Source organism: Leptodactylus fuscus, chromosome 2, assembly GCF_031893055.1.
Source record: "Leptodactylus fuscus isolate aLepFus1 chromosome 2, aLepFus1.hap2, whole genome shotgun sequence".
NCBI lineage: Eukaryota > Metazoa > Chordata > Amphibia > Anura > Leptodactylidae > Leptodactylus > Leptodactylus fuscus.
This window is the reverse complement of record NC_134266.1, coordinates 115,954,602-115,970,736: the sequence shown is the minus strand read 5'-3', so window position 1 is coordinate 115,970,736 and position 16,135 is coordinate 115,954,602. Positions and strand designations below refer to the sequence as shown.

Below are 16,135 nucleotides of genomic sequence, written 5' to 3'. Positions count from 1 at the left end.
GAAGGGGCCAATCTTAATGATAGACTATCAATTTTTTTTTTTTTAAAAAGGTGGCTAACCCTTTTAAATTGATTTTCCTGTTCCTTGCTATTGAAGACAATCCTCAATGTCACCAGTAAGAGATCAGTGGGGGTCCTTAAAACAGTCGATAAGAAGTCGACCCCACTGATCTCTACTGATGACCTATTAGGAGGATATGTTATCAATACCAAGGAACTGAAATAACCCTTTAAGGCCAAAATCCCACATAGCGGGCTGCAGGAAAAAGTGTGGCCGAAATGCATCACGTTTTTTCCTGTAGCGCTTTTCCCAAAAGTGTTTTTCACAGAATGTTTCCTCTATGGACTTTCTGCTTCCATTACACCTATAGGGAAACCATGTGAATAATGGTACATGTAGTCCATGTGTCTGCCAGATCGGGTGCTTCTCTTTATTAGCAATTCTGCTTTGGCTATTTTGCTCAGCACTAAAGAAAAATTTACGAAATCTACTCTAAACTTCTATTGTTGGGGTGCTGTTACTTATCTGAGTTTTTACCCATGTTATCACATACAGTTTTTGAAACCACAGATGTATCTTGTATTTTTGATGCGTCATAGTCATTGTCATTGGTGAAGAAAAAAAGCAGCACATGCATTAATGTGAATTAAAACAACCCAAGTAATAGCATCCTAAGGTTTCTTGGTCATTAAATTGTTGCATCAAAGCCCATTGATGGTGAAGCTCATGGTTTCAACCTGTGTGCCCAAACTGCAGAGTAAGCACCCCAAAAGCCCTTTATAGCTTTAGTTGCATAATAATATAACGCTGAATTGCGGAGCAGTTTCTGCAATGGTCCACAATAAGAGGCATATTTAGAAACCATGTACAAGGAACTATGATAAGCTGAAAAGCTGTCAGACTCCCTTTAAGACTGGCATACAACGTGCCAGTCTGAATAAATTCCCCTCATTATCTTATATTCCCTATACATACAATTGGAAGGAACTACTTTTACAGATATTCTGTGGGTTTTTTGTATGTACACTTCGTAGCCTATCACTTTCTATTTATTACAACATTTTAATTATTCCGAATAAAGAAAACTCATTGTATTTTTTCTTATTGCAATGGGATGAAAACCAGGCTCATATTCCCACTCAAGCGCAGAAGGAAACATCTAGATCTAGTAAAGAGGATGAAAAAAGAGTGAAATCAGAAGACCCTGGCCCAACTTCTAAGCGAGGAGAGCCTTCACGTGTACGGATCTTTGAGGGAGGGTGAGTACAGTTTTAGTGAAAACTTTAGAAATTGATGGGAGTAACTTTACCTTAGACCTGAAACTCGTCCTCTAATATGTATGAAGGTGTGATGAAAATTTTTGATGGGAAGTATGATCATACTGTGGAGTCCTCTCATAGCTTTTCTGAGGATTTATAATTGAAATGGTGGTGTTCTTCTACCCTTTCCCAAATAGCAAAATAGCTGTGTTACCCTATAGACTTAGGCCTCGTTCACATCTGCGTCGGTAATCCTGTCGGTCCCCATACGGACTTCCCAAACGGGAAGAAGCGGAAAGGAAAGTACTTCACAATCTACTTTCCTGTCCACATGATTTGTGCGGGCAGCGCGTGGCAAGCCCACGGACCCCATTATAGTCTATGGGTTCCGTGTGCTTTCACTGCACTCTGCTTGCAAATGCGTTCTGTAGTCTGTTCAGGGGGTCCCCATGCGGAATCCCCGAATGGATTACCAAACACAGACGTGAATCAAGGGTTACTCCTGAAGCACCTTTGGTTGGAAGTGACTGGACAGTTGTGAAATCAATGCTTTTAAAGGTGCTTTTTTTTCCAGACTGTTCTTGGGCTGTTTTTTAATTCAGCACTACTGGGGCAGAGCTGTGACTATTACAGCATGGCTATAGAGCCTGCAGGGAATCTAAGGTAGTTTGAGACCCTCATCATTGCTCAGCCTCATAAAAGCTAAAGTCCCAAGTAAAATAATATAAAAGTTAATAAAACTCTAAAATATTAAGACAGTAAAAACACAATAAGGTCCGGGCCCCATATGTGAAAACACTGTGTTTTACATTACCTGCAAAACGAATGGGATTCTGGCTAATCCTATCCACATACAGCAAAAATGCAGCATGTGAATTATACCTACGATTTTAAAATCACAGCATGGAAATTATATTTACGGAAACGCCAGCATTTTCCATAAAGGTATAATAGAGGGAACGCTACAGAGAAGACTGCAGCGGAAAGGCATCATGGTCTTTTCCGCAGTGTTTTATGGCTGTTGGCTCGCTTCGAGGGGCTTTAACGGAAAAAACTTTTAATGTCAAAAAAGAAAGTCCACAAAATTAGTAATGCTTCCTCCGTCATAATCTGTAGTATAAATTCATCACGTTATTTTACCTGTAAGGGTGAATGCTGTAGAAAACACAAACAAAAAAAACCCTTCCAGAATAGCTTTCTCTGTTGATCCCGCCACCCAATAATGTAATAGATTTATATGTACCCAGAAATGGTACCAATAAAAACATTAAGTCATCCTGCTCAGTAATAGAAAAATAAATCATGACTCACAGGATCTGATATTGATATTTTTTAGGTGCTTTTATTGAAGACGCTAAACAAAATTGACATGTCAATTATACTATACAGTGCAAACTGTAATGAGAAAGAAACTCATAAATGACCCCTCAAAACATCTTTATAAAAGAACCCCAAGATGAATTTAAAACTAAAGCTCTGTCCACAGGAATAGCAAGCTGTAATACTGCTACATGGATAAGAATAAAGTGGCTAGGGCTATTGGAAGGAAAAAATCACTGAAGGGGGGAATAGGCTGCTGGGTAATAGGTTTGTTCCGAAACGTATTCCTACTAATGTTCTTGTGAACGCGGTTCTTTGCCATAATCTGCCAAGCTTCTCTTTTGTTTTTGTATATATTCTTATGTGAAGAGCTTGTATTCTAATGCCCGAGACTGGATATTCTAATAGTGAAGCCTCTTCATGTTCTTCTGCATTTTCTGCCCTTTTTACCACCTACCTGAAACATTTTTATAAACTATCTATTCTTGTAAGTCCCCCACCTCTCCCATTCTTTCTGTCTCTCTCCCTCCTACCTCTACCATGCTCTTGTTTCCTTTTTTCTTTCCTCTTCTACTCCCTCCTCTTTCTGTTCCTGTGAGAGGTAGAGGAAGCTGCATTCTCAAATCTTACATCATACGACCGCAGACAAATATTAACTCAGACTGGATCTCTTTGCGATGATCTCACCGCCAACCCTCCCCCACATCCACTCACCCACCCGAGAGTCTGTTCTGTGTCCTCAAGGTGATTGTTTCATATTAACAAGGCTGACAGCATGAGCACATGCTCCTGTTCTTGCATTTCTAGATTTCCGTATGGGGCCAGACATTGTGATGGGGCACAATCTGTGGTTTTATGTGAATGTTCTTCATTATTCTAAATGCAGTTGCCCCAATTCACTTGTCCATCCTTTGATGTTATGCTTTCAAACCTCACAAATACACCCCTTTGTGCTTAATATTTGTACACCCGTTTGGTAAAATGATATCTGAAAACTGTCCAATTGTGTCGGTGATGATGACGGTGTCACTACCAATTTTCACTTTGTTCAAGATCTTCCCCAGAACTGATTTCCAATTTTCTGACCTTTTCCCCAGGGCTCATCCATGATTTCCCTGACCACATCCCCCAGATGTCACCTGCTGTCTTCCTGACCTTTCCTAGATCTGCCATTCTACTACCCTACTTCCCAGGTACCCTTACTTTCCTATCCCCAATTTACCTTTGCCTGTCAACACCTTCTTCTCTAAACATCCATAAGCTTTCTTTTCTCAGTATTCTGCATTCCTGGTACATTCTCTGACTTTCCAGATTGTCTTTTTTCAGAACAACTTCGACTCATAGGGGCATTGAGATAAGTAACACAAATTAAGGTTTACTTGGGTGTAATCTACAACACAGGTTAATATTTAACCCATTGTGTTTGTGGAAGGTTCTATTGCATGAAGGTAAATTGCATCTTGCACTTGGTTCCTAGTCGTGAAAGTGTTAAACTCTGCATACCCCTCCTTCCACCCTCTCCTTTCTGTCTAGAGCATGCATGCTGGCAGCTGGTATTAGTGACAGCTTCTTTGCCAGCAGTAGGACAGGGAATTCCCAGCAAGGGAGCTTAGTGTCACATGAGGAAGTGCAGTAAGATGTCTACATGTTACCATCTTATGAGGGCCTTTGAAGTACCCCTATCGCTTTTCTTAATAGTACATTAACAGGCCAGTCATTGATCACCTATGGTGCCTTTACATCTGAATTGTTTTTGAAAAGGTGTCAATGTAGTTAAAATCCTCTTGCGCCCAAGGTGCAAGTATTGTGATCTGTCTGGTTTCTTCGTCCACTTCTATGTACCTCAATATTTTTCTTTAGAAGCAAAGCTCAGTGAAAAAATAAGCTCTGTATATGTTCATGTATACAAATAGTATAGACCCGTGTGCCATGTAATAATGGCTGTACGCATTGGAACCCACTAATTTTAGTGATACCAGTCAACCATTTAATGGACATAGGGGTGTCCTGTATCTTTCTTGGTTTGCTGATCCCTTGAATTTTGGGGGATGATAAGCCTCCACAAGTGGTGTCTGACAGAGGCTTACTCCCCTCTCCCCTTTGGAAACACATACATATGCTGACTGTGCATGTGTATGGGGGGGTCAGAAGGATATCTGTCAGCCAAGTGAGAGTTCGGGCTGACAGATGTCTAAAGTGTGTGACCAGCGTAACTCACAACACCGATCCCAACTGCACTGTTGTGGTGTTTCATACCTATACATTATACATGTAACTACCTACCTTTTCTTACAGAACTAACCCCACTTTTTCATTAGAATCCATGTTTTTTGTAAATAAACCACTGGGCACCAAGTATTAGGGCTAGTTCACACGGGGCACAGTATGGCATATTTTGGTCCTAATTGTGACGCGGGAAGCCGCGTCAGAATAGGACCAAAATGCGCCTGCCACGACTGTCGCAGCTTCCGACAGACAGTAGCAGCTTCCTGCTCCGGAGTAGGCCCAAATGAATAGGTCTAGTCCGGAGGGTTCTGTCGCGAGGCAGACATCGGAGCTGAATCAGCCGCAGAGTCCGCCTGAAGAAAGGGCAGCTTGCTTCTTTTTTCCGTGAGTGAGAACATACCACTCACGGAAAAAAGGAAGCTAGTGGTCTACATAGATCTCTATTGTGAGGGGACGGATTCTGAGGTGGATTCGGCATCAGAATCCGCCCCCTCTTGCCCCGTGTGAATGAACCCTTAAGCTTCTTTAAAGCCTTGGATTACTAGTGTGGCGATATTAACTATTCCGTTATCTCATATCACTAGGGAGGCATGCAGAACAGAAGCTATATTACTATTCCACATAAAATAACCAGTCTTTCTTAGCCCTTGCAATGTGCTGTTCCTGTTAAAATTAATAAATTGACAACTGGGTGTTTCCAGTCCCCTTGTCAGTCATATCATATCCTACATAGTCTTGCAGTACCAGCTGTGATTAGACAGTCAATGTGTAGGTACATTCTCCATTCTCATCTGTTAATGTATTCAGACATTTGCAAGAGGAATAAGAGATGATTGGCAAGTCCTAAGAGAAGATTCTCCACAACTTTTATTTTGTGGTAAGGGGCCACACGGTGGCTCAGTGGTTAGCACTGCAGCCTTGCAGCGCTGGAGTCCTGGTGTTCAAATCCTGCCAAGGGCATAAAACCGTCTGCAAGAAGTTTGTATGTTCTCCCTATGTTTGCATGGATTTCCATCCCGTACTCCAAAAAGACATACTGATAGGGAAAAATGTACATTGTGAGCTCTATGTGGCGCTCACAATCTACATTAAAAAAAAAGAGAAAAAAAAAAACCACCTTTTATTTCGTGGTGAATGCAATTTTTTTAAAACCAATAGGTTCTCTTTAACTCCTCCTTTACCATAGAACTCCAAGAAAGAAGACACCCCCCCCCCCCAGGGGGCAAAAATTAACCCCTTTATTACTGAGACTACCAAAGATGATGGTGTTAACCCATTTGCTATTCTAAATCGTCATCAAAATCTAAAATTAGTCTTTTTCCCTCTTTTCTGTTGTCTATAGTTGAGTGTGCCTTGTAGTTTGGGACATAGTATGTATGGTAATATTTTGTGGTACAGCTGGTAGTAAGAAGGCTGGAGGCATAATACTCCAGGGAGAGTTTATCCAATCCTGCCCGCAAGGATTCTGGAGTATAAAAGGCACAGAGAGATTTCCATTTGTTTGCGCTCATTTGCGAGATTTTCCCCTGTTAACCTGCCCATTCCACTATTGAAAAGTGTGTGGGAAAGTAGGTTTAGTCTGTCTGTCTGTTATGGCCTGTTTTATGCTTTGGATTCCATTTTTCATTGCAGTATTTTGGGCATTTCTCTCATCCTATACATACTTACCTGTCTTTGCATCTCTTTATACCTCTTTGCTTTTTCCATTCTCCTTTGTTTTTCAGATACCCTTGTCCTTACTTCTACTGTCCATTCTCTATAGCTCTCGTATTGTCCACCTTACCATATACTATGTATGTCTGCTACATCTGCTCTATATTGTCTCTACTCTTTCCTGGATTTCTCTGTTATTCTCAGTGGCCTGTCTATTATGCATGTTCATAACTATTTCATGTTGTCTAATTCATTAATCGAAAATACAGCTTGAATAAAGCGCCTCTTACATAAGGCTTACAAAACAGTGGTCCCTTAAATTACAATGGCCTCAGGATACAATATTATACCCTGAAAATGCTCCTGTCATGTTTATAGAAAATCATTTACGTTTTTTCAACAACGCTTTCTGACTTTTATCCGTAATGATTTACGATATCTGATGATTTTCCATGTTGTTAGATCTGCATCTGTTATCCTGAGCCAAAGTGAGAATCAGTAGAATCAGTACTAGATACACTGATCAGAATGGTAAATATGGCGCTGTGTGTCCAACACCCCCCAGGCCGCACCAAGGCCAACCCCACAGTGGTGTTCACCAGAGCCCCAGATGGTGGGGATGGACTTTGCCACAGTTCTGGGCAATCCAAAGGGAACGTCAGGCAGGCCGAGTCTGTAGCAGGAGCTGTAGAGCAGTACAAAACAATGATGAGGAAGCAGAGATCTAGAGGTCAGCAGGCACAGTACACAAATTAGAAGGCAAAGGAAGGGTCAGAGGTTAAGGCAAGAGGTCAGAAACACAGGCAATCAGATAACAGGAGAAACGCTTACTACCAGAACTCTGGCTACAACTGAACAGCCAGCGGCAGTCCGGAGCCAGATCCCTCCTTAAATAGGCTGTGGCCCACCGCTAGGCTGCAAACTGGAAGTCCCCCGTCCAGTTCAGGAGGAGACTGGCAACCCCAAATAACGCTGCAGAGGTTTCGGCCTGCCTCCCAAGACCCGTAAATGGGGAACTCGGCAGCGCAGACAGGAGAGGGCCGGCAACCTCCACATAGTGCCGAGGAGGCTCCGGCCCTGTTCCAGACACATGTTTTTTGGGTGCATCACAATCATAGTAATTGATTTCCAGATTTCAGCAGCTCTTTCTGACTTTCATATGTATTAGATAACTGATGATTCTTATTTAATCTTAATTTTTTTCTTATTTTTAGCAACATTTTTTTGGACATTTAGAAGCGATTGCTAGTTTTTCGTAGAGATATAATCTCAAGTTACAATGATTGTACCCTAACCAGTTCATGTAGTAACTTAAGGAACCACTGTACTATTCTATTCAGGGGCAACCACTTTACCCTATTACCACACAATATGTTGTACATTAATGACATGGCAGGGAAGAGCTTAAAGCACCAGGTAGATCTTCTGCAGCGCTCGAAATCTAGAATAACCCTGATCTACAGCATTTAACCTCCTAGATTTTATGGTCAATAGCGACAACGTTCTACAAGGTTCCCAAGAATGCTTTTTCCCTCATCAGGTCCAATGCACAATAGTCAAGGGCGCCATTGCATTGCTATGGCAGCTGGGAATTTAATCTAGACTCGGTCCTTCAAGATCCTCTTGGAGGCAGAACCCAGTGCACTGACTGTCAGTATCTATGCTAACAGCCATAATACAGTACAGTATTTTAGCGTCTTATACCACTGATCAGAGTGGTGTATAAAAATATGTTCCTTGCTCATCTAGCCTTCAAAAAAATGGAATAGAAAGTGATCAAAAAGTTGTTTGTTCTCCAGAATGGTACCAATTAAAGTTGTTTTTTAATTACTTGACTCAAATCCAGTCTTTTGGGTGGTTAATTGTGCTACCCTGGGTCCAAATCTGCACCAGGTGTCCGTCCAGTGCAGATCTATCAGAGATTGCGGGATGAAAAAGTCCATTTCACCCAGTGATTTCAGATGAAAATAAAATACGCTATAATCAATGGGGTCCATCTTTATGTTTACTTAGTCTGGATGGAACGGAAAACCTGTGCAGATGTGAACCTAGCCTTATTATCCTCATTATTAGTGTTGTTATTATTTTCTGATAATTGACAGAATTCATATTTTACCATTGTCCAACTTTCTTTCCACTTCTCTAGGTATAAATCAAATGAGGAGTATGTTTATGTACGAGGCCGTGGCCGGGGAAAATATGTGTGTGAGGAGTGTGGGATTCGTTGCAAGAAGCCAAGCATGTTAAAGAAACATATTCGCACACACACAGATCACCGGCCATTTGTGTGCAAGCACTGCAATTTTGCCTTCAAAACCAAAGGTTATTTTATTTCCTTCCTAAGATTGATGAGAAGTCTGTCTCTAGTTTTACAGGTAGCAATAGGGCACTTAGTTCAGAGATGAAGCAGCATTTCTGATCAGATGAACGTTTTGTCAGGTTGTACAATACAACTCGGTTTCTCTGTTGCAAAGATATCAATATTTTTGTCAATATGCAAATTAATGCTTTAGAGCAACGAGGGTATTGTCATTGCTCCAAAAAGTAAAGCCTCACTCTGTGCTGCTTCCACTGACTGACAGGGCCAGGCACCGTACAATGAATTTGCCTGGCCCCGAGTTCTGTTTGCACTCACTGTTGCTCATATTCTCAAAACATGCACAGTACATGTAGATCACAGCAGTACTGCACATGCTTCAAGAAAAAGTGCGGCGGTGAGTACGACAGAGCTCAAGGCCTCGTGATATTAGATATACTCTGTCTGACCCTGTCACACAGGATTTCATGAAAAAGAGCCGAAATCTGTAATAAGGTATATCACAAATTTTTTTTAAGGCATACATGCTGCTAGAAAATCTTAGTGGTTAGAAAATTTAGGTATGCTTTAAAAATATGCGTTACTGCAATGGATTGTAGACTCAGTAGTCTAGGTATGTTCATGGAGGTTTATGGGAGAGATTCCTGGACATGCTGTGTGATCTGTGCAGAGATCATGTGGCTGATTTATTAAAATGGTTTAAATACAGAACTGTCTTGGGCTCTATTCAGATCACGTACTTTATAAGGGTTTGTTCACATCTGCTTTTGTATTCTGTCCAGGGAGAGTCCGAATGTGGGCCCCCCCCCCCGAACGGAATACAAACGCAATTGCAAGCGCTCTGCTGTAAAAGCACACGGACCCCATAGACTATAATGGGGTCCGTGTGCTTGCCACATACTGCCCACACAAATCATGCGGACAGGAAAGTAGATAGTGAACTACTGTTCTGTCCACACGATACATGCGGAGATCTGGCGGTAAGCACACGGACCCCATTATAGTCTATGCGGTCCGTGTGTTTTTACTGCACCAGCACTTGTGATTGGTATTCCGTTCAGGGGGCTCCCCATGCGGACTCCCCCAGATGGATTCCAAACGCTGATGTGAACATGGCATAACTGTTTTTTATATCTGTTTAAAGGATACAAAGAATGGATGCAAAAAAATGATGCAAACAGTTAATTTAAGAAAATGAATCCATTTTTTCTTTACGGACACAAAAAGTCTAAAAAGTATGCCATACTTCTGTGTTCGTCCAAAAAAACAGACAGAAGCTTATGTTTTGTTTTGTTTTTAACATTGATGTTTATGTAAATGAATGACCATCACTTTGCATCTTTTTGCATCCATTTTTAAAAATCTTTTAAATGGATGTAAGAAACATGATCTGAATAGAGCCTTAGTTGTCCAAAGCAACCATTCACTATGCATCTTTCATTTGTCAGGAGTGAATACAAAATGAAAGATTCACTGTGATTGGTCACTATGGACAACTAAAACAGTTTTGCTTTTAGAAGGCATCTACCCATTCAATTATGGCGGATGTCAGGCATTTACCGTATTTTTTGGACTATAAGACGCACTTTTTTTCCCCCAAATTTGGGGGGAAAAGAAGGGTGCGTCTTATAGGCCGAATGTGGCGCCTGGCACCCGCTGTAATAGAGAAGCGGAAGCCGGCAAGTGATAGACGCCATTACAGGTGCCGGGGCCTGCGACATCGCTGCGCTCCTCTGCCCTGCATGAAGCCAGCAGCGGGAGGAGTGATGCTATTCCGCTCCTCCGTCCCCCCGCCGTTGGCTTCATGCAGGGCAGGGCAGCGATGTCTCAGTCCCCGGCGTCTATCCCTCCCCGGCATCCGCCTCTCTAGTACAGCGGATGCCGGGTCTGCAGTCTGTATCAGCGGCCTCTTCTCCCCCGTACCTGTAAAGTTGCAGGCCGGCTCCTGCGCGGCGGTATCGCAGGAGCCGACCTGTTCGGGTGAAAGCCGGGAGCCTAATGAGGCTCCCAGGCCTGTCACTGCTATATATTAGTATTGCGGCTGGGTCTATGACCAGCCGTAATACTAATACACAGAATGTCCCATAGACGGCAATACAGGGGAATTGGGGGAATAAAATAGTAAAAAAAAAAGCTTTAAAAATATGAAATAAATAAAAGTTCTACATCACCTCCTGTCCCTAGAATATATATATAAAAGTAGAAAATCATATATCATAAACCACCGGGTTTTTTTTCAATAAAAGGTGATCTAAGCAATAGATATTCCCCAAAATGGTATAACTAAAAAGTACTTCTGGACCCGCAAAAAAAAACACTCTATGCATCCCCGTACAGCTGCAGGGTCACCTGTCAATGTGGCCTTGCAGCTGTGGCAAAACTACAACTCCCATACATTAAATATTTTACCAGTTTTTGCTTCAAAATTTTTTTTCCCTATTTTCCTCCTCTAAAACCTGGGTTCGTCTTATAGTCCAGTGCGTCTTATAGTCCGAAAAATACGGTAAATATGGCAGCCGCTCAGGAGCTGAGTGGCCGTCATAGCCAACGGGACCCAGCCTTAATGCCCATTGCCCTTGGGATTCAAGACCTCTAAGGGGTCTAATAAGTGCAATAAAAAAAAATATAAAAAATTTAAAACACCCCGTTTCACTAGAACCCATACAAAAGTAATACTGGGAAACACATACACATTAGCTATCCCTATATCCAAAACCGCCCAGTCTATAAATTTATACATTTTTCTTCCTGTAAGGGGAACACTGTAGTGGGAAAAAGCTTAGAATACAGGTGACGTAAGTTTGGTTGCAGAATGAATGGCGTAAAAACTTCATCCACACAAATTGTTTCCAGCTTCCCAGTACATTGCACAGAATAGTAAATGGTACCATTATGAAGAACAATCTGTCCTGCAAACATTAAGCCCTCATGTGGCTATGCGAACAATGCGGACATGATTTGTGCAGGCAGTGCACGGCTAGCACACGGACCCCATTATAGTCTATGGGGTCCGTGTACTTTTAGGCTGCATTCACACAGAGTAACGCCAGGCGTCATTTGTGTGTAATTTGTGTGTCTTTTACGGCCGTCATAAAACGTTTACATAGAGTTCTAAAGGAAAAGACGGCCGTAATTTACTGCCGTCATTTACGGCCGTCATTACAATGACGGCCGTAAATGACGGCCGTAAATGACGGGCGTCTTTTCCTATACAACTCTATGTAAACGTTTTATGACGGCCGTAAAAGACACACAAATTACACACAAATGACGCCTGGCGTTACTCTGTGTGAATGCAGCCTAACAGTGCAGCGCTTGCAATTGCATTTGTTTTTTTGTTTGGGGGGGGTCTCCATGTGAACTCTCCCCGGACGGAATACAAAAGCAGATGTGAACAGGGCATAAGAGTCAGCCTATTATTAGGCTTAGTGGTCATAATGAAAACAGCTCTTACCTCACCCAGGGAGGAACCCCCTGTGAAACGGTTGTGAGGCTTTATCGATAGTTGTGAACCCTTCACAACTCCACCAGGTGAGGGTTTATTAGCACATTGCAATTGTTCCTCACCTAACAGATTACTACACTATATACGTCTCGGTTCTGCTTTTGTTTTTTTCTTTGCATAATGAAAACTAAAGAATTTTAGAATTTTTGAAATGATAGATGTTGATATGGAAAATTAAACTAATAATCACTGAATAGTTTGATGATGACATATTACCTTTAACATACGTAAAATAGTCAGTGTTCCTCCCCACAACAGTGCCAGCCTGACGATTTAGGGCTGCAGTTTATGAGCCCCTGACTCATTATCAATTGCTTTTGACAGGAGTGCAAAGTGTCAGGAATTAACTCTTTTATAATTGTATTTTTTTTCTATTTTTTAGGGAATCTAACTAAACACATGAAATCCAAAGCACACAGCAAAAAGTGCCAGGAACTAGGTTTAGTGCCACCGTCTCTTGCTGACCTGGATGCTGATGAAGGTACTTTATTTCATTTTACTTATGCCTTATTTATAAGCCATTCGGTACACTGTCTTCTATAGGGTACTTTAAAATCAGGGTGACAAGGAGGGCTGAGTGGGCCATGCCAGTAAACACATCTTTATTTTCAACCAATACCTTGCCCTTTCCTGAGTTCTCCTAACATGCCTGCTACTTAAATGTAAACAACAATGCAATGTATTGGAAATCTCATATAAGCATGATTTATTCGGAAGAGGTCATAGAAGACATATCAGAAGTTGAAAGTTAAACATTTTCCATTTAACTTGGAAAAAAACTCATTTAGGCTAAGGCCCCACTGGACGTCCCACAGCAGAAAAACGCTACAGGAAAATTCGTGGCGGCAGCGCATCACGGTTCTTCTTGTAGCACTTTAGACACAGAGTTTTCCTCTAGATTTTCTAACAGAAGGCTGGAAAAGTAAATAACAATTTCAGAGAAAAATGTTCCTCAACATAAAATAGCAAAGACATTGAATATCGTACCATGTGCAATATCTAATATCATCAAAAGATTTAGAGAATCCGAGAAATCCATGTGCACAAGGGTGAAACTCGACAGTTAAAATTGGATGCTCATGATGTATGTGCCCTTTTTCCGGGCAAAAAAGTTATTTTTTAGAAAAAGGTCTGTTATTAACCTGAGATGAGCGAACACTATTCGAAACAGCCATTTCGAATAGCACACTCTCATTCATTTCTATGGGAGCATGCTATTCGAAATGGCTGTTTCGAATAGTGTTCGCTCATCTCTATTATTAACCCATTGATAGCTCTAAGTGCACCCAACTACATTTTGCAGTATTTTGGGCGATTTCTGGCTTTCTCTGGTGTCCTCTGTAAGCAAATACAGTGGGGCAAAAAAGTATTTAGTTAGTCACCAATAGTGCAAGTTCTACCACTTAAAAAGATGAGAGGCGTCTGTAATTTACATCATAGGTAGACCTCAACTATGAGACGAAATGAGAAAACAAATCCAGAAAATCACATTGCCTGATTTTGTAAGAATTTATTTGCAAATTATGGTGGAAAATAAGTATTTGGTCACCTACAAACAATCAAGATTTCTGGCTCTCATAGACCTGTAACTTCTTCTTTAAGAGTCTTCTCTTTCCTCCACTCATTACCTGTAGTAATGGCACCTGTTTAAACTTATCAGTGTAAAAATACACCTGTGCACACCCTCAAACAGTCAGACTCTAAACTCCACTATGGTGAAGACCAAAGAGCTGTCAAAGGACACCAGAAACAGAATTGTAGCCCTGCACCAGGCTGGGAAGACTGAATCTGCAATAGGCAACCAGCTTGGATTGAAGAAATCAACTGTGGGAGCAATAATTAGAAAATGGAAGACATACAAGACCACTGATAATCTCCCTAGATCTGGGGCTCCACGCAAAATCTCACCCCGTGGGGTCAAAATGATCACAAGAACGGTGAGCAAAAATCCCAGAACCACGCGGGGGGACCTAGTGAATGAACTGCAGAGAGCTGGGACCAATGTAACAAAGCCTACCATCAGTAACACACTATGCCGCCAGGGACTCAGATCCTGCAGTGCCAGACGTGTCCCACTGCTTAAGCCAGTACATGTCCGGGCCCGTCTGAAGTTTGCTAGAGAGCATTTGGATGATTCAGAAGAGTATTGGGAGAATGTCCTATGGTCTGATGAAACCAAACTGGAACTGTTTGGTAGAAACACAACTTTTCATGTTTGGAGGAAAAAGAATACTGAGTTGCATCCATCAAACACTATACCTACTGTAAAGCATGGGGGTGGAAACATCATGCTTTGGGGCTGTTTCTCTGCAAAGGGACCAGGACGACTGATCCGGGTACATGAAAGAATGAATGGGGCCATGTATCGTGAGATTTTGAGTGCAAACCTCCTTCCATCAGCAAGGGCATTGAAGATGAAACGTGGCTGGGTCTTTCAACATGACAATGATCCAAAGCACACCGCCAGGGCAACGAAGGAGTGGCTTTGTAAGAGGCATTTCAAGGTCCTTGAGTGGCCTAGCCAGTCTCCAGATCTCAACCCTATAGAAAACCTTTGGAGGGAGTTGAAAGTCCATGTTGCCAAGCGACAGCCCCAAAACATCACTGCTCTAGAGGAGATCTGCATGGAGGAATGGGCAAACATACCAACAACAGTGTATGCCAACCTTGTGAAGACTTACAGAAAACGTTTGACCTCTGTCATTGCCAACAAAGGATATATAACAAAGTATTGAGATGAAATTTTGTTACTGACCAAATACTTATTTTCCACCATAATTTGCAAATAAATTCTTACAAAATCAGACAATGTGATTTTCTGGATTTGTTTTCTCATTTTGTCTCTCATAGTTGAGGTCTACCTATGATGTAAATTACAGACGCCTCTCATCTTTTTAAGTGGTGGAACTTGCACTATTGGTGATTGACTAAATACTTTTTTGCCCCACTGTACATGGCTCAGGAATACTTCCAGAAATGATTGTTTGTGAGCACAGTTCTCCATGTAATCCACAAATGCAAGTTAAAACAGTATCATACAAAGAATAAGCCATATATCAGTACAAACCATAAACACTGCCATCTTTTATTAGTCAAAACTTATCTAAAATTTGCTGAGATAAAATTAAAAACTGTACTGTGGTCAGATCAATCAAAATGTGAAATTTTTTAATGTAAACTAGAGATGAGCGAATATTTTCGATCAAATACCTCCCCTGCATATTTATTGGTGTAAAAAAAAAGCGTCAACGAAGGTGGGTGGGGAATCGAACATTTACCGCATGGTATTCGATCGAGTACAGCAATAACTATGCAAAGGGAGGTATTTGATCGAATACTATTCGCTCATCTCTAATGAAAACCCCAGACGTTGTATCCCATGCACTCAAGACGAGAGTGAACATCCAGTTTAACAGCACACACTGCACAAGCCTGGATCTCTGATGGTATGGGGTTGTATTAGTGCCTATAGCATGGGCAGCTTACATATCATGAAACGCACTATAAATGCTGAGCAGTATAGAGAAGTTTTAGAACAACATATACTCCTATCCATACAATGTGTTTTAGGCTAATGCCCTACGTAGCAAGCCGCAATCAAAAAGCGCTGTGGAAAAGCACTTTCCTTTTTTACCTCATTGCTCTTATTTTTCTGTTCCTATTATACCTATATGGAAATTTCCAGCATTTCTGTAGGTGTATATGATATATAATAATGCAGTGGTTTTTGAAATCGCAGCATTTCCTTTGTGGCTATTTTTCTGCAATATGTGGTTGGGAGTAACGAGAATCCCATTCACTTTGCAGGTAGTGTAAAACTTGGCAGCATTTCCACCCTTGCTAAATTGTGGCAAT

At 41.5% G+C, this 16,135-nt stretch overlaps 1 protein-coding gene across 2 annotated transcripts in view; it reads left to right on the top strand.

Annotated features, from left to right (window-relative positions):
- The window catches only part of HIVEP3 (HIVEP zinc finger 3), a 111,081-nt gene that overhangs the window by 83,487 nt on the left and 11,459 nt on the right, over window positions 1-16,135 (top strand). For both annotated transcript variants that reach the window (XM_075264462.1, XM_075264463.1), the window contains 3 exons: window positions 1,126-1,259; window positions 8,605-8,780; window positions 12,663-12,761. In XM_075264462.1, the coding sequence (XP_075120563.1) occupies window positions 1,126-1,259; window positions 8,605-8,780; window positions 12,663-12,761 (409 nt within the window). The remainder of the gene's footprint in view (window positions 1-1,125; window positions 1,260-8,604; window positions 8,781-12,662; window positions 12,762-16,135) is intronic.